At 42.6% G+C, this 18,779-nt stretch overlaps 1 protein-coding gene across 2 annotated transcripts in view; it reads right to left on the bottom strand.

Annotated features, from left to right (window-relative positions):
• gphna (gephyrin a) overlaps positions 1 to 16,521 on the bottom strand; it is a 44,303-nt gene extending 27,782 nt beyond the window's left edge. Inside the window, exons 1-6 of one of the 2 annotated variants that reach the window (XM_049596253.1) lie at positions 16,383 to 16,521; positions 3,083 to 3,161; positions 2,937 to 2,994; positions 1,516 to 1,608; positions 1,195 to 1,289; positions 795 to 861 (exon numbers count right to left, since the gene is read on the bottom strand). In XM_049596253.1, coding sequence (XP_049452210.1) covers positions 795 to 861; positions 1,195 to 1,289; positions 1,516 to 1,608; positions 2,937 to 2,994; positions 3,083 to 3,161; positions 16,383 to 16,446 — 456 coding nt within the window. In that variant the 5' untranslated portion in view covers positions 16,447 to 16,521. The remainder of the gene's footprint in view (positions 1 to 794; positions 862 to 1,194; positions 1,290 to 1,515; positions 1,609 to 2,936; positions 2,995 to 3,082; positions 3,162 to 16,382) is intronic. The other variant, XM_049596252.1, reaches the window with a different exon arrangement.
• Between the last annotated feature and the right edge of the window lie 2,258 nt (positions 16,522 to 18,779).

Below are 18,779 nucleotides of genomic sequence, written 5' to 3'. Positions count from 1 at the left end.
GGTGGTTGTTCTCAAACAATCTTGCAGGTGAAGATGCTGGATGTGGAGGTCCTGAGCTGGTGAAGTTACATGTGGATCACAAGTGGACAAATACAAGTGTAAACGGCATCATGATCAGATCACTCAAACCACTTGCGAGGGTGGTCTGGGACGCATTTGACCTCTTATCATTTTTAGTGTAGTACGTTTGTCATCAAAGAGGGCATGACATGTTTTTTGTTTTTGTGGTGCACTAACGCTCAATAACTTGGCCAGTTTATGACAAGTTGGACAAAGTTTTATAAAACTGTCCATCATTTTGCCCTATGGAAGGAGCTTTACTGACTAGTAAACATTGCTAGCGAGCAGCTATGGAGAGTGTGGTCAGCTGGAGAAGCATGACAGATACATGCGTGAATATAGATGTGTCTCAGCTGTTCACTTGTGTTTAGATCACTGAAAAGCATGTTAATAACAAGTGTAAACAGCCTGTAAGTTTCAAGTCCAAGTCCTAAGCTTTGAGATTCAAATCCTCAAAAAGTCATTTTGAGTTCTTCACCAAATTAAATGCCATTTTCAACTACATACACTTGACAAATAACACTTCATAGTTAATGTAAAGCAATATTTATTGCTTTTATTATTCTTGTTTCAATTCCAGTCAAAACATATCACATGCGTGACTCATACAAGTCATAGAGGGCTATAGATTCTCATAATAACCAGTGTATAGACATGCATTACATGATTAAGGATGTATACCATTCTAGCAGAGTTCAGAGAAAGCACAGTTGAATTAAGTCAAAGAATCTCACCTGAGAGCCCTTCTTGCTCCCTGGCAGGTTGATGATCAGGGTTTTACCACGGATACCACAGACTGGCCTGGAGACAATGCAGTGGACAGTGGATTAGAGCAGGGGTAAATACCACACACACACACACTAATCTGGTTAGAATAAATCGGTTACTACTGCTCATCCTGGTCTAGACAAAACGTTTGACTAAATTTAAAGTTGTGGGTTGGCTCTACGCAGACCCATGCCATAGTGACCATCTATACTTGTGCAGTGTCTGCATCACCACGATGTGTAGATGGATTTCTGAGGTGGTAGGCGTAGGCTCTGCGTAGACTCGTAGCCTACGCCATAGGGATGGCATCAATTTGTATAATCCCGCCAAACAGTGAACACAGTCATGAAAGTATCCAGTCTTCACCTGGACAGCATGCCGAGTGGTGTAACATTGAGTGATCCCATCAGCATGGCAAGAGCCATACCCGGAGCCTCTCGCTCTATCACCTCTCTGGTGGCCTACAACACAAACAGCAGGTCTGAGTTAGTTAAGACATTTCAAGTACTTGAATATTGATCAAAATATGGATTACACTTTCACATACATTCAGTTAATTTCTTAGACTGGCCTGCTAGTTTAGTCTCTATTTATCCAATTTTATAACATGGTTGTCAGTACTTATTTATTCAATCTAATTTTAACTTTTGATTAAGTTTTGCAGTCTCTGGCTCTCTGTGTTTGTACCTCAGGTGTAACATCTCGTGGTGCAAAGCCAGTTCCTCCGGTGGTGAGAATGAGATTCAGCTGCTGTTCATCGCACCACTCCAACAGAGTGTCCTGTACACATGAAAACACACACACACACACATACATAGTTTACAACTGCACCCTGCATCCAATTAAATACTACTGGCCCAAAAGGCAGCTGCAATGGATAAAGATAATTTTCTTTACAGAAATACCTGGGATCAAACTCCAGTGGTGACAAAAATCCACCCTGCTCAAGTGCCCTTAAACAAGATGATCCCTACCAGCTCTTAGGTGCTACTCAGTGCCTCAAGAGAGAACTTCACCACAGGGATCAACACAGGATCATATTCTTGCTGCATTCAGTGGCTAAAAAAGCGTTAGGTGAGGATGATAGATGGCTGGTCATTGCAACTGCTAATACGACTTGTAAGCCAAACAAGCAATGATTCAGGAAGTATGTAAGGCTATATTTATCACTGTTTTTACAAACATCTACATGCATGCTAATATTACACTATTATTCCAAAGAGGTTGATAATCTGAATTTAATACGAGTCATGTAAACAGCATATTCCCTTTGGATATTCCAAATTCTGCCTTTTATCCAAATGTCGCATTTTCTGATGAAGACATAGGGTATGCTCCTATTATTCAGGCTTCGGGAGCATTCTTTGAACATGTATACATACAATTTCAGGAAATGCATCTCAATTAGGGTTTCTACCACAGCTTACAACACACAGCCTCTTGCCTGTTTATGGTCAGCTCTGTGCGTTGTCATGGATGTGTGGTACACACACCAACTAGCCAAAGGTTTGCAAAGCTGGGGTAGAAAATCCCACATTTCTGGTCAGAAGGAGAAACACACCTACTTTTAAACATTATGAAAGACTTGGATTAAAACAGATTTCTGGATATGCACAAATATTGTAGCACCGAACTTTTTAAGAAGGTGGTTGAAGGAATGAAAGAGGGTGACTGAGTTTGAATGGTTAAACAAGTCTGCCACCAGTGGGAAAACTTTGAAAAAACCTTATTTTGATGCAAAGAAGCAAAATGACACAAGCAGCTTTGGCTGCACTACTGTTCTATATTGTGATGTGATAAAGGACATGTAAGAACACTTTAAGTGAGATATGCATGGCTGAATGTAAGTGTAAATATTGATGGAATATTTATTTTTAAAAGCTATGTAAACAGCTTTGTCAGAATATTGTCTTTTTCAGAATAAGGGCAAAAAACAGAATATTTTGTGCATGTTGATGTAGTCATTCAGTGTTGCAGCACCTGAATTGATATTTCCGTTATCAAGTGTCTCCTATGACACATTGAAACACTTTTGAGCGTCAGTGGGTGAGTGTGTCAGACTGTGTCTCATAAACTGTGAGTGATGTGATTGCTGTTGAGACACATACCTTGATTTCATCAATCTCATCTGGAACGATCTTGTAGGCTGCTATGACTCCTCCTAGCCTGCAAGAGGTGACAAAGATAGATTAAGTGGAATGTCAGTGTGCATGCATGTGTGTGTGCAGTGCATAGACTATGTGTGTAGACTCACAGTGAGGGATCATGGACCAGGTCCTTCAGGTTGACTCCACTCCTGTCCTCAGCCAAGTTCTTGAAACAGCTGTCACTGACTGAAGAAGAGACAAGTTCAGGTTACAGGACAGAACACCTCTGACAGGATGAATCAAATTAAACCAATCACAGATACACTGCTTGTCCACTATAAGAGTGGAACCTCAGTTGTTACTAATTATTTACATTTTGATGGAAGTTCACACATGTGCACTTAATTAATGTTATTGCCCAGAATTTTAACTGGGGATGTTTGAAACTCTTATTGTCTTATTACCATTTCAATGGCCTGGAACGTGATTGTGTCAGTTTTCCAATGAAAATTGGCGCAGACTAAAGCCCTCTTCACGGGGGTATCACTACCACGGGACCTCATGTGATTGAGAAATTAACCCCCCATGTCTGTGTTTTAAGATGAACATTTGCACCTGATGAGCAAAGTCTGTATTTTAATCAGATTTACTGACATCCCCTTGGTATGCGCAGTCATTTGTAAACCCACTCAACGCAACACAGAAACAGGACACAGCACTACTACCTGTGACGTACGGCATTAACCTCCTTTTCTTTTAAATGTGGGTTAAACAAATAGAACCAACTCTGCCACATATTATCACATTATCCATCTCATAATCTCTCAAGATGTCATTCTTCTGGTGGATTTAAGCTTGCTCCTTTTGTGAACAGGTCTCTATATTGTGTAGTGAGATGAGCCTCCTGCACCCAAAATGCTTACAAATCTTTCATTTGTTATCGCCAACGCAGCCTCCATAACTCTTAATCAGTAAAGAAAGAAAACAAATAAACTAAATACGACTCCAAAACACCAAGATGCCAATTTGCATGGGACTAATACTATCATCACTAATATATTCATATGGTAGGTAATTTTATGGATTTTTATTAGACAAATTAATGATATGGCAGATTCGCAGTGGATTAAGATCACAGACAACCCCCACAATTAGGGTTGACATGAAAACCAATACTTCGGTACCAAGTCGATGCCAACACGCAAAATTACGTCAGTACTTGTTTTTTTTTCGGTACCGTAAGTACAGGATACAACTTTGCCCTCAGCGGGCCGTGTCCATTCCTGTCGGAATTGACGATGGCAGTAAACACGCGTCAGTCTGTGCCGAGGACGAGCGCCAAAGAAGAACGCCTGTTCTCCATCGTCTTTGCTAAAAACAATGTCTTCTACAAGTGCTAGAGCTTAGATCGGGTCCAAAAAATCCAGCCCGACCCCACCCGAATCCGTGCATGTTCTTTCCGAGCCCGGCCCGGCCCATCCCTTTAGCTGTAATTATGAGCCCGAGCCCGGTTTAAGCCCGACAATTTTTTTAAGGATACGAACGTGGACATTGAAGGCTGACTCATGTCTTTCTTTCCATGGCAAGCCTTCGTCGAGGTCAGACACCCTGACTTGTATAAAGAATTCAAGGTGAGTGAGGTTCACTTTTTTTTTTTTTTTTTTTTTAATCGTGGTATCAAATGAGAATTGTGGAAACTCACTGGTACTGGTATCGACTAGTGAAATTCTGGTATTGTGACAAGCCTACCCGCAATACCATGGAGCTTACCACTGGGGCCATGACGATAAAGGCATTACTGTAATAACATGGTTATGTGACGCAACCATGGTAATGAGGTCATCATGGTTTTTTTGTGTTTTGTGTTTTTTTTTTTTTTAATCGATATGATACAGTCATTTAAAAATGTGCAACTTTGGCTCTAATGCAGCCCCTCTGTCTGCTGTCACCATTCTGTAGCCTCGCTCAATGTCCCGCCCACAGCACTATCTGATTGGTTACACATCACGAGTAATCAACACTGAAGGCTACTATGCCAATGACAGCAAAGATGGACAGCCGAAATATATGGGGCACAGATGCTATGCATCACATTAAGTGGAATCTGAGCAGGTTTTTATTTTTTACCTATTATACTCCGTCTTAGTTTTGCTAAGTGATAATACAGTTGATTATGTGGGATTAGGCAGCCCATATTAACTGGTACTACTGATTAATTAACTGGATTGTTTTAACACCAGAATGCATTGATTTGATTGATTTATTTTAATGTGAAATGCAAAAATACACGCAACTTTGTTCTGCTGTGTCATGTTGCCTCTGATACAACGATGTATTCATTTTATTCACTTTACACATTACACATAAAACATTATACCAATTTTTTACACAGTTCTATTAGGGCTGGGCGATAAATCGATTTTATCAATTAATTAGAATTTGTAGTTTAGGTCAATTTGTTTTGATGAAAATCGAGTTTCTCTTTAACATCCGCCACTGATGCACTGCGCTGGTCTCCGTAGTTCAGAGTGGGCTCCCCCACGGATGCAGTCGTGATGTATATTGCAAGAGATACGGTGCCCATATATACTGTGGAAAAGCTGGGGTTTATTCACATGCTGAATGTGTTGGACCTCAGGTACCTGCTAACTCTTAAAACTTGTTTTTTGAATTGGATTTGTTGGGAAAAAATCTGAGATTTTTTTTTTTTTTTTTTTGAGGCCATATCGCCCAGCCCTACGTTCTATGTAGTTTTTACAGCAGGACACTAAGAGCTTTCATCAAGCACTCAATGGGGCTGTGGGAAACAACTCTGGAGACCAACTCAAAGCCAACTGCACAAGTTACGTCCAAGTGCTGCATATACCAAGGTGGGGGCGGCAGTAGCTCAGTCGTAGGGAGTCGCAAGTCATAGGGACTTGGGTTGGGAACCGGAGGGTCGCTGGTTCAAGTCCCTGTCCAGACCAAATATGGAGCGTGGACTGGTGGCTGGAGAGGTGCCAGTTCACCTCCTGGGCACTGCCGAGGTGCCCTTGAGCAAGGCACCGAACCCCCCAACCGCTCGGGGAGCCTGACCAAAGGGAAGCCCACTCACTCTGACATCTCTCCACTTTGTGCATATATAGGTCCTGTTTGTGCATGTGTGTGTCTTTCAGACCTGGGTGTTAATGACAAAAAAGAGTGAAAAAATGGAATTTCCCTTCAGGGGGATTAAAGTATATAAAATAAAAAAATAAATAAAAAAGTGATGCACTGTCCCCGCTACTGTTCTGCATAGGCCTGAACCCCTCAGCCAACTCAACACAAAGAGTAGCTACAGATACCAGTTCCAAAGTGGAGCAACCATCAGTCATCTCCTATACATGGATGACATCAAGCTGTATGCCAGGAGTGAGCGAGACATCAACTCACCGATCCACCTCACCAGGATCGACAGCAATGACATCGGAATGTCATTCAGACTAGACAAGTGCGGTCGATGGTGTCAAAGAGAGGGAAGATGATCAGAACCAAGGGGGTTGGACTACTAGCGAACGGTCCCTAACTGCGGGAAGAACGGAGCAGGCTTCCCCGGAGGTCCGCCGATTTTCCCGGTCCCTCTTCTCCACGCTTTGGGCTCTAGTTTCGCAGACCGGGCGAGGCGGGACACAGCGCACCTGCGCTTCGCCAACTGGGTGTGGCCAGGCGGATTTTGCAAGTTTGGCACACCGTGCGCGCTGGCGCAGCTACTCGTCTGTCCCACCTCCGTCCCTCCTACATGCACAATTCAGAAAGAGGAAGGAGAGAAGGCGTGGAGTGGGTTTTACACACATCACACCAATCAAATGAGCCCCACTCCTCATCCTTAAATGTGCCGCACGAAGTCGTAATGAGAGTTTACTCAATTCGCCATTGCAGAAGAGAGCAGCAGCGTCAGACGGCCAAACTTCTCCAAGGAGGAAACTGATGTTTTGGTCCGGGAGGTCCAAGCTCGCAGTGTCCGAATATACGGAACTGTGAGCAGACCTCCACGGGCTGATGATGCAAAGGTAGCCTGGGAGGAGCTCACCACAATTGTAAATCAATGATGCGTTTCTCTCGTGCGCGTGCGCTCTCTTTCTTTCTTGCAGTCTCACTCTGTTTGTTTTCTTTTGACTTTTCTAAGATGACAGATGCTGAACATATACTCCCTATCTGATGCTGTGGCTGTTTGTGGTTGGCTGAGAGGGATGTGAACTCATTAGTTTGCAGTTAATCAAATCAGATTGGGTTTCCATTACACATGCCAAACGTGCCAAACGGTGCCAATCCCCTTTGATCTGACATCAGATGTGACGGGACAGTCGGTATAGAGATACATTTATGTGCTGATTGCAGATAGTTGCATTGAATAATGTTTTTTTGGGGTATTTATTGCATCGTTAATGTGCCTGACATTCTGGAAACCTGCCTGTGAGGTTTTGGTGACGTGTGCGCACTGTCCGCCAGTCAGCCAAACTTCGGCTTACACCGGCTGCGCTCCCCCTGCGCTGACAGTAGACCTGGTTTCAGATGGCGAGCTTTTAGCGCACCTTCGGCGAAGCCTTTTGGCACGAAACTGTCACTGCGCCAAGCTGGATCTGTCGACACCTCCTCCTGCTGCGCCGCCACACCCATCTCAGCGCACCTCGGTCTGCCAAACTACCAAACTGAGCGCGCCTCGGGTTGCGCTGCTCGAAACTAGCATAGACATATATACGTAGACGCCGCATCGAGTGGGTTTGCCCGCTGCTGCAATACGTCAACGTCGCCGCCATATTGGATGTGGCAAGGCTGCGCTGTAAACTAATACAAGTGAATGGACTTAATTTCATAAAGCGCCTTTCTTCAAAGAAATTTACGTTAATGCCTCTCGTTTATTCATTCACACACACACTAATATACTTGGGAAACAGTTAGGCACCAAAAACAATGTATTTGATCTTCTCAGATGGCTAAGATAAGAACTTTATTGATCCCCCACAGGAGTAATTCACCTTACATCAGCTATACCTATATATACAGTACAGGACAAAAGTTTGGACACACCTTCTCATTCAATGCGTTTTCTTTATTTTCAGGACTATTTACATTGTAGATTCTCACTGAAGGCATCAAAACTATGAATGAACACATGTGGAGTTATGTACTTAACAAAAAAAGGTGAAATAACTGAAAACATGTTTTATATTCTAGTTTCTTCAAAATAGCCACCCTTTGCTCTGATTACTGCTTTGCACACTCTTGGCATTCTCTCCATGAGCTTCAAGAGGTAGTCACCTGAAATGGTTTTCCAACAGTCTTGAAGGAGTTCCCAGAGGTGTTTAGCACTTGTTGGCCCCTTTGCCTTCACTCTGCGGTCCAGCTCACCCCAAACCATCTCCATTGGGTTCAGGTCCGGTGACTGTGGAGGCCAGGTCATCTGCCGCAGCACTCCATCACTCTCCTTCTTGGTCAAATAGCCCTTACACAGCCTGGAGGTGTGTTTGGGGTCATTGTCCTGTTGAAAAATAAATGATCGTCCAACTAAACGCAAGCCGGATGGGATGGCATGTCGCTGCAGGATGCTGTGGTAGCCATGCTGGTTCAGTGTGCCTTCAATTTTGAATAAATCCCCAACAGTGTCACCAGCAAAACACCCCCACACCATCACATCTCCTCCTCCATGCTTCACAGTGGGAACCAGGCATGTGGAATCCATCCGTTCACCTTTTCTGCGTCTCACAAAGACACGGCGGTTGGAACCAAAGATCTCAAATTTGGACTCATCAGACCAAAGCACAGATTTCCACTGGTCTAATGTCCATTCCTTGTGTTTCTTGGCCCAAACAAATCTCTTCTGCTTGTTGCCTCTCCTTAGCAGTGGTTTCCTAGCAGCTATTTGACCATGAAGGCCTGATTCGCGCAGTCTCCTCTTAACAGTTGTTCTAGAGATGGGTCTGCTGCTAGAACTCTGTGTGGCATTCATCTGGTCTCTGATCTGAGCTGCTGTTAACTTGCCATTTCTGAGGCTGGTGACTCGGATGAACTTATCCTCAGAAGCAGAGGTGACTCTTGGTCTTCCTTTCCTGGGTCGGTCCTCATGTGTGCCAGTTTCGTTGTAGCGCTTGATGGTTTTTGCGACTCCACTTGGGGACACATTTAAAGTTTTTGCAATTTTCCGGACTGACTGACCTTCATTTCTTAAAGTAATGATGGCCACTCATTTTTCTTTAGTTAGCTGATTGGTTCTTGCCATAATATGAATTTTAACAGTTGTCCAATAGGGCTGTCGGCTGTGTATTAACCTGACTTCTGCACAACACAACTGATGGTCCCAACCCCATTGATAAAGCAAGAAATTCCACTAATTAACCCTGATAAGGCACGCCTGTGAAGTGGAAACCATTTCAGGTGACTACCTCTTGAAGCTCATGGAGAGAATGCCAAGAGTGTGCAAAGCAGTAATCAGAGCAAAGGGTGGCTATTTTGAAGAAACTAGAATATAAAACATGTTTTCAGTTATTTCACCTTTTTTTGTTAAGTACATAACTCCACGTGTTCATTCATTAGTTTTGATGCCTTCAGTGAGAATCTACAATGTAAATAGTCCTGAAAATAAAGAAAACGCATTGAATGAGAAGGTGTGTCCAAACTTTTGGCCTGTACTGTATATATATATATATATATATATATACACATACATACATACATATAGGCATATATATATATATATATATATATATATATATATATATATATATATTCGGCTGATTTTTTTTTATGCGCACACGTGCCCTTAAATATTTTTTACAGTTCGCACACACGTATTTTTAGTCGAGTGAAACGCTCGCACTGCGAGCGCTGGATCTGACAGCCTGAGCACATCGGCACAAAACGCTACGGCATTTGAGATATTAGTTATATCATGGGAAGTCAATACTTTCAACAGCTTAAATCTTTTATTTAGAAACTACGGCGGGTCAAATTAAACTATGGCGGGCCGCCATAGTTTCGTTAATTAATGGGAAATACTGTAGAGGAAGGCAGGTCCTAACAAGTTGGCCAAAAGAGGTGACAGAGGCCACTGATATCAAGACAAGGAAGCTTCTCACAGTGCACGGAGGGTTTCATCCCAAGTCCAGCACCCTGAGACTGTACAGTACACTAAGCGTAGCAAGGGGGGCTGTGAGTGTCAGAGCCACTGTCTTGGACAAAACAATCAAGATCCATGAATACATCAGGAAGTTGGCCCTCAGAGATGACCTGCCAAGTGAATACCTCAGGCAGCAGACACCTGAGAATGCAGAAGAGAAGGATGAACTATCATGGAAGGACAAGCCCCTGCACAGCATGTACCACCGACAGATCAAAGAAGTGGCCGACATCAAGAAATCCTACCAGTGGCTGGAAAAGGCTGGACTGAAAGACAGCACAGAAGCACTAATCATGGCAGCACAGGAACAGGCATTTAGTACAAGATCAATAGAAGCAGGGGTCTACCACGTCAGACAGGACCCCAGGTGCAGGCTGTACAAAGATGGTCCTGTGACAGTTCAGCACATAATAGCAGGGTGTAAGATGCAGGCAGGAACAGCGTACATGGAACACTAAGTGGCTTGCATAGTGTATAAGAACATCTGCACTGAATATGGGCTGGAAGATCCAAGGTCAGAATGGAAGACATCCTCTAAAGTGGTCGAGAATGACCGAGCTCAGATCCTGTGGGACTTCCAGATCAAAACTGACAAAGTGTGGATGGCTAACCAACCGAACATTGTGTTGATCGACACAATGGGGGAATTTTTATATGTATAATTTCTTATTTTAATCAATATTGACATGGAATTTTGAAAAGCTAGCCACATTTTGCAGAACATGAATCTAAGTGACTGAGCTAACTTCTGGCCAGAAAACCCAAGCTGTCTAAAAGTCAACATTAAACACATAAGTATTAGAATTAGTTCAGTGCTAGATATTACACTTGATTACATTTCAGGACTTTTGTAGCAACTGCAGACATTTTGCTGCCTGTCATTACAGTCCCTTGACACATGAACAGGAAAACAAACCTGATTGTGAAACGTTGGTAAACTTTGGTTCAAGGGCACAAATAGAGATAATCCAGGCTATCAACTTTGGTATTTAGGTGAAAGTGAGTATGTTCTCAAACGTGTCATTTTCCTCTATATCAAATTGAAACCAGAGACACCATGAAATGGGGATCTTAACTAATCTTTATAGTTTCATATGCTTGTCTTACTACATATATTTTTACTGGGGGCTTTGCAGATAAACTGCAATTTAACTTAAATATATAGCTATAAATCCTATTGTTTACATTGTTTTATAGTCACATACCTCTGTTTCAAATAATATCAAAAGTACCACAGCATAAACATGCTGATAAAGTAGCTCTGGATGTCTGGATGCTCTCCAAGAAGGTAGGAGAGGATCAGAACAGGCATTGGAAATTTTCGGTATCGACACATAGTTAAAAATAGAGTCAATGTGGTCACTTGGCAGGGAGAGTGAATAGAGGAATCCACCTAAACCAAACCTGGACAACTTTTCAAAACATTAAAATTTCACCCTCTGTAAATGGATAGTGCTTTGAAATGCAGAACCGAAGCTCAGTGAGTCAATGGAGCGGCGGACTTTAAAGGAAAGGCCTCTTGTATGTCATGTCAATTTTTGTTTTCTTTTTTTATTTATTTTTTCTGAGAAATTAACCAGTTGATTGACATCCCGAAGTATTTAATTTAAAATGTTATATGGGTGTGTTCCGGGTGAGGCATCAGCAGTAGGAGTGGTAGGAAGGAGGAAAGGGGCTGTTCACCTCCCCACTTTATGCTCCAAGCCAACATTCGTTTTAAGTTACGGATTGCTGCATCGTGGCTGGAGTGACCCAATCGCAAGATAGTCTCTAGTTCAATATTTTTTCATTGTCAACATGAAATGACCAACACCAACAATGTTTTAGTCCTTCACGAAGTACTTTCCAATGTCCAGCTCCAGTTTTTGCCTCTCACAAAATACCATTACTTTAAGCTTACAGGTATCTGTTTTTCAGAAAAAGTATCCCTCGATCTTTGAAATACCCAGAAGACTGTTTAACAAAAATGAATGGTGTTCTGAAGTTATTTTCAGACTCCTCAAAGACTCCTAACCTCTGGATAAAAAGTATTTGTTCTGCTGCATAACAAAAAAACATTTGGTAACCCTTGACACAATTTCAACTGTTAATTTGTGAACTAAACAAAGTCATATGTCCTTGTTCAATTTGTACAACACATACCAAGATTAAAACAATTTATTAGTTAGTCTATATGTTGTGAATTTCTATCAAATTTTCAACAAAATAATGCATTTATATTTCCCCTAGTGTCATGCTAAACAAGCAAGGAGATATAAAGATTGTCAAGTATTTATTTTTCCAAAAAACAAAAAACAAAAAAACCCCTAATGTTCATCTGTGATTCAAATGTAAATATAAACTGTCCTACATTAAAGGCATAAACTGGTGCTAGTTAGAACTAATTTGTCCCTACTGAAGATGTAAATATATATAATGTCCTGAAACATCTGAGCTCTGTGGTTTTTCACAAATGCTACTCGGACAGGGAGAAATGTTATTGGGGACTATTTTTGGCTGCGGATTAATAGACTGTGGTGCATTAGTGAGTATTTTCAGCAACAGGAAGGTGTATGTGGGATTGAGTCAAGACAAGCGTGCATTCACTATAGCTGCAACCACATGCATGCATCCACACGTTTTGCACACACACAACCTCACAAACCCTTGCAACTAGTCCAGTGATGCCTCCCTGTGATAACAGGTTCCTGAGTTATGGAAGGAGGAAAGTGGATGTGTCAGAATGGTGTAAGTCTAATAATATACAATCGAAACTAGATACTGGACCCCAAGAAGGCACCTTTGCAGTCCAATGCAATCTCTCCCCTGGCACTTACACCTAAAAAAATTTTAGCTCCCGGGTTTACTTCTGGGGTAAGTCACCCACCGATGTGTTGTAGTGTTTCTCCTGGTGGCCCCACCCATGACTCCTCACTTGACTCATAGTCTTCACATTATAATAATGAAGGAGAGATTTTAAAATGGCTTTTCTCCACTCGAGAAGTTTTATAAACTTACAATAACAGAGGAAGTCATAATTGACCTTTTTTGCAGTTTGAGGTGTCCTGTCAACAGTTTCACAGACATTTCTTTTGGCCAACAGGGAAAATGCTTTTTAGGCCGCAAGGGATTTCTTCATTGCAATACTGCAAGTGGCCACTGGCAAAAATTTGAAGCAAGGCGAAGTGGTGTTTCTGGGGGTCTAGTGTATGTGTTTCGAAGAGTATGATATATCAGAATTTGGATACATACACACTGCTTGTTAGTACGATCAATTCAATGTTGGTTTGGGTCTTTTCATGGAATTTGTTGACAATACAAAAATATTGCATTTCTCCAGCTTTAATGTTTCTTAAAAGAGATTAAAATTTAGGGAGATTTGGGCGTCGGTGGCTTAGTGGTAGAGCAGGCGCCCCATGTACAAGGCTGTTGCCGCAGCGGCCCAGGTTCAACTCCAGCCTGTGGCCCTTTGCTGCATGTCACTCCCACTCTTTCTCCCCCCTTCACGCTTGTCTGTCCTATCCATTAAAGGCTAAAAAGCCCCCGAAAATATTTTAAAAAAAAAATAAAAATAAAAAATTAGGGAGAGTGGCATGTAGCAGTGAGGACTGCAGATTGCAACCAGCTGAAATTTCTCCTTTTTTTCCTCCTTTTACTGAGAGCCCAATTATCTGTAGAGGTCTCCTTCTCTCCAAAATAAATGCACCAGGTGATTAAAACCAATAGATAGACAGAATAAAGCATGTTCATGTTACAAATCAGTGTTTCTCCTATACTGTTTATATGTGCTCACCTACTTCCGATCAAGACACTCAAAAGGTTCTGTAAGTGAGCAGAGAGGTTTCCTTCCTTCCAAACAAATGGACCTTGAGATTTAAATCATTAAAATCAGTGAATAAAGCACCTTTAAAAAATAAATAAATAAACACTGTCATAACAGAGGGGCCGACACAAAAACACAAAGTTTGGTTTGTCCATTCTAGGCTACTGTACAAACATGGCAGCACAACATGGCGATCTCCATGGACGAGGACCCGCTCCCTATGTAGATATAACAGCTCATTCTGAAGTAACGAAAAAACAGCAAATCTTATTTTAGGTGATAACACAATAAAGAAAACATTTTTTACATTATATTCCATTTCTGTCACTATATTCCCCTAAATCCTACACACTGGACCTTAAGTAGTTTCCCCTTTGGACACTACTTCCCTCTCTGGCAAATCCATGGCCATTATTTGAAGTATTTCCAAAGGTATTAAATTTAGCACACCTTGTACAGTGTATAGCATTAATCTGGCTCCTTCTGCCCAGTAATCACAGGAGGAAAACCTCATCACTTTGGTTTCAGTAATGCTAATTGAACAATCAGTCTATGAGACTTTGCCTGGTAGAGCAAACAGTTCTTAGGGACTGTTTGTTATTTATGAGAGGAGAGGGGGAGAGTCATGTCAAGTAATTCTTTAAGCACTGGTAAGGGACATATTTTTTTTATTTTGGCTTAGGGGAGGGGCATACAAATTTAGATGGTTGTACTTTGTATTTATTTTGTGGACAGGCTCAAAGGCATGTTTTCTTTAAAAATCGCCAAAATTACACCATTTATCATATCCAACAAACTATGCAAAAAATTTTGATCACCGTTAGATACATCATGTGCAACACATGCGTCCATCAGAAGAAAAACTATAAAATATATGCAAAACATTTCATTTAGTGATATTTCATCCAAATTTATTCTATGTCTCCTTTAAAATTTGGCCAACAATAAACCATTTGCACAAACTAACCAGCAGCATGAGAAAAGTGAAAAAATGAGGCTTTTTTTTTTTTTAACAACTCAAGGATTTTGTCTTCAACTTTTAACTGTCAAACATCAAAGGGTAAGTTTTAAAAATGTAACTTATTGATGGTAGAGGGAGGGTGATGCATTTTCCCCAAGTTACTCGGGAAGGCTCAAGGAAAATTGTCAGTAGCTTCAGGGAGGGTAAAAAAAAAAAAGAAGTCACATCCCAGTCACCCCCCTCCTCTGATAAGTAAAGAACAGTCCCCCATGTGTTCATTACCAATATTAAATCATATTTTCAACCTTTGCTGCACATATGTAACCTTAAGGCAAAATTTCTAAACCCCATATTTGACCCTAAATTTGACCTAACTCCTCAGTTAAAATGTCTACCCCATAGTAGGCTTGATGTGTAACCCAGACAAAACACATATTCCAACATACACACCACATGAATGGGTTGGGAACGTGTGTTAACATGTGACAGGAGGTTGTGGTTGTCAGCTGTATGGACAGCAGGGTTAGCTGCTTTTAGCCCAGATGCTAGCTCATCAAAACCACGACAGACTTCCCAGCCAGCTGCTGGGGCGCATCCTCTTAGCATTATTCTCACGTCTCCCCCTGCCTTGGCAAGGAGGCAGTAGGGCTACTGGTGACTGGTGGCTGTCACACGACTGTATACTGGTCCCAGTCCTTCTCTGCACGACTCAGAGGCGAACATCAGCTGAGCTCATTAGAGAAGCTGCTAAAACAATCTGCACAACAGAATTCATTTCGCTTTGGTAATGCGCCTTGCCTTCTAAGTAGCTTTTAATAGCCACCAAACGTACGATTTATGATTAATAAATGTAGATTTCTGAGTTCAATCTTAAAAATCAGAGACAGAGCCCAAAATGAATGGCCGTCAAAGGAACCATAAAAGAAATGTTCATGAAAAGCACAGTCAATAGCGGCCAACATATCGGATCTGCAAAGGGACATGAATAATGCAGCTGATGTAGGCTCGGTATCGCTACATTGCTACAAAATATAACGTTCACTTGAGTCAAGGTGGCAACATGCAGCACCGCCAGATCGGAAGAAAGGTGCTTTTGCTTTCAAAATAAAAGCGCCAATCTCAGTTAAAAACTCACTGCAGTCCTTAGTCGCCAAGGAATAGACCCCTAATTTTGAAAGTCTTTGCTGGGCGTTCTTGCTCCTACTGTCTCACTTGACGCTGATTAAAATATCTCACTACAATGTCGTGTAGCTAACTAGTACAACACTGAATGTGATAGCAAGCGCTCACATGATAATATAAACGTTACAAACTTCAATATAGAGTCGCAAATAGCGTTGTTACAAAGCAAATTCCGCATCTGTCCGACCTGTCAAAATGCAGGCAGCTAACGCTGGAGCAATCACAGTCAACCAAACCGGTTAGCTTAGCATACTGGCTAACGGTAGCTAGCTCGGCAGCGAAGACAGCTCGTATCGTAACACAGACGTGCACAGGCAACCGACGGCAAAACGCCACACAGGTGCACAATTGAGAAGCATTTTGTCGCATTTTATCACACAGACTCCTTACCCGTCAGAATCCCTACTCGGGTCTGATGGTCGTGGTTGGTGAGCACCATCCCGTCCGCCGCCATGTTTACAACCTCTGTCTGCACTGAGCCGGCACATACATAGAAACAGTGTGGTGGTGTGCGGGCTGCTGCTGCACCTCTGGAGGACGACTCTGTATGTGTGTGAGCGTGCGTGTCCTTTGGTGTAAGTGTCCTCCAACTACTAAGTGAAGATTTGGGGCTGCCTCAGAAAACACTGGGAAAAAATAGAATAGCAGGACTGGTACTTTGTGAAACCCCCAAATAAGAGTAAGGTGACCTGTGTATGAAATATCTTACATTGGTTCAGTAGTGTCTGGTCAGTCATCATCCAGTGCTCCATTTTGTACCAGATTTAGTCTATTTTGGTAGATTGAGGTGGGAAACTGTCGGAGCAAAAAGTGTCACATCCCCAGCAATAAAATCTTAATCACTGTAAAAAAGAAAATGTTTAATGTCTAGTCATCTTTAAGTGTACATTTGGGCCTCTTAGCCACACATGCAGTGAAGAGGATATGCAGTGGCGGACTAAGGTTGTCTGAGGGGCAGGGACAAAGAAATGAAGGATACCAGCTGCATGTGGAGGGGCACCAGCATCAGACGATAATCTATCATGTCTGACAACCGAAATTAGGTATCCCTCACTGCAGTGTGCAATAAAGTGCCCCAAGTATGAGTCCTAAAACCCAGAAATGAGTTAGCATCTTATGGCCGGTATACACTGTGCGATTTTAGGCTGTCCCAGACGAAAGATGACCATCGTGGGAGAAACGTGGCGATATCTTTGGTCGTGGCTCTAAAACGGTGGTCTTGCTGTGAGACAGGTTCAAGGACGGCCGTTGTCAGCGTCTTGCGACCAAAAATAACCTGAGATAAAATTCTGACGGTGTCAAAAATTTAGGATGACTTTCTCACAGTGTGACAGCTGCTACGACCTACGTCTACTAATCAACCAATAGAAATGCAGCATGAAATGACGCAATGGTCACCGCTACACCGGCACTAAACCCAAAGAAATGATCGCTTGCCATGGAGGTAAAATGAACAAAAAGAAGTCTGTGGAACTCCCAGAAAGAGGAAAGTTTGGTGGAGCTGTGGCAGCAGAAGCCTTGTTAATTTGATGTTTCCTCCAGCTGCTATCATGACCGCGAGAAAAAAGACGCTGCATGGAAGGAAATTGCGGAGAAACTGCAACTTCCAGGTGAGCAAGCTACCTATGGTGGTGCAGATGGATGACGCACGCTGATGCAGTGCATGCTGATGACGTTGCATATTGACATACGTCATAACCTGCGATTCACTAGTTAACGGCCATCGTACAATCTGCACACATCAAACTTGACGTTGTACCAAAGTTTATTGGATCCACGTCTCACAGTGTGTCATGCAATAGTCTTAATAAGATTGTTAAAATCGTACAGTGTATAGAGGGGATTACACTTGGTTCCTGTGTCTCAAAGTCAAGGGGTTTTTTTTTGTTTGGTTGGTTTTTTTTAATAAATGCCTGAAATAAAGTCTGTGGTTCACACAAGCTTAAGGGCGTTTTCAGACCTAAAAGTCCAGACCGGGTTTCTTGGTTTTGCATTCACATTGCAATTCTGTGAGTGGACTAAAGAATTCTTAGCAGGACTAGGTGTTACAATCCCTAATGATTCAGTTCGATGCTTTACCTGAGTGGGTTGAGAGAGAGATGTCCTCTGGGTTGGGTTGAGCTTGATGATGACCACTTAGTGATGTTTCTTCCCATGCAGCACATCTTCAGTTGTGTACCTCAGCTTCACTGGGTGTTTCAGCCATTTATCACAAGACACTCTCAGCTGAGGCAGGCCCACCACAGGCTGATCAGACCTGGGTGTGTGCTGCATGGGACTAAGTGGTCATTTAACTCCCCACGCTGTCTCCTTTCTTCTTAGCCACAGCCAGTGACTGCTCTTCTCTGCAGCTATGGCAAGCTTTTTAATGGTCTTCCTCAAGGTCTGCCCTCTTATGCCAACTTCCTTCAGGAGCCTTGCTGTAGAGCTGGCAACAGAGCCCCTGCAGCCCACCTCTACTGGGCGTACCTTCATGCTCCAGCCACGATCTTCTGCCTCAGCTGCGAGGTTGGCATAGCGCAGCTTTTTCCTTTCATGAGCCTCGTCGATGGCATCTTCCCAAGGGACCGTCAGCTCGATGATGAAGACACGGTGGCAGAACTTTGACCAGAGCATGAGATCTGGCCGCAGGTTGGTCACTGCGATCTCTGGGGGGAAGGTGAGTTTCTGGCTTAGGTCGACGCGCATTTCCCAATCCCTGGCTGCATTTAGTGGGCTTGGGTCTGACATGGAGGCGTTGGTCCGTTGTTTCTCCCCTTTCCGGATGAAGGCTGATGTTCGTGGGAA

The sequence above is a fragment of the Epinephelus fuscoguttatus genome, linkage group LG14 (genome assembly GCF_011397635.1).
Source record: "Epinephelus fuscoguttatus linkage group LG14, E.fuscoguttatus.final_Chr_v1".
NCBI lineage: Eukaryota > Metazoa > Chordata > Actinopteri > Perciformes > Serranidae > Epinephelus > Epinephelus fuscoguttatus.
The sequence above is the reverse complement of the archived record's forward strand: the minus strand, read 5'-3'. Positions and strand labels throughout refer to the sequence as shown.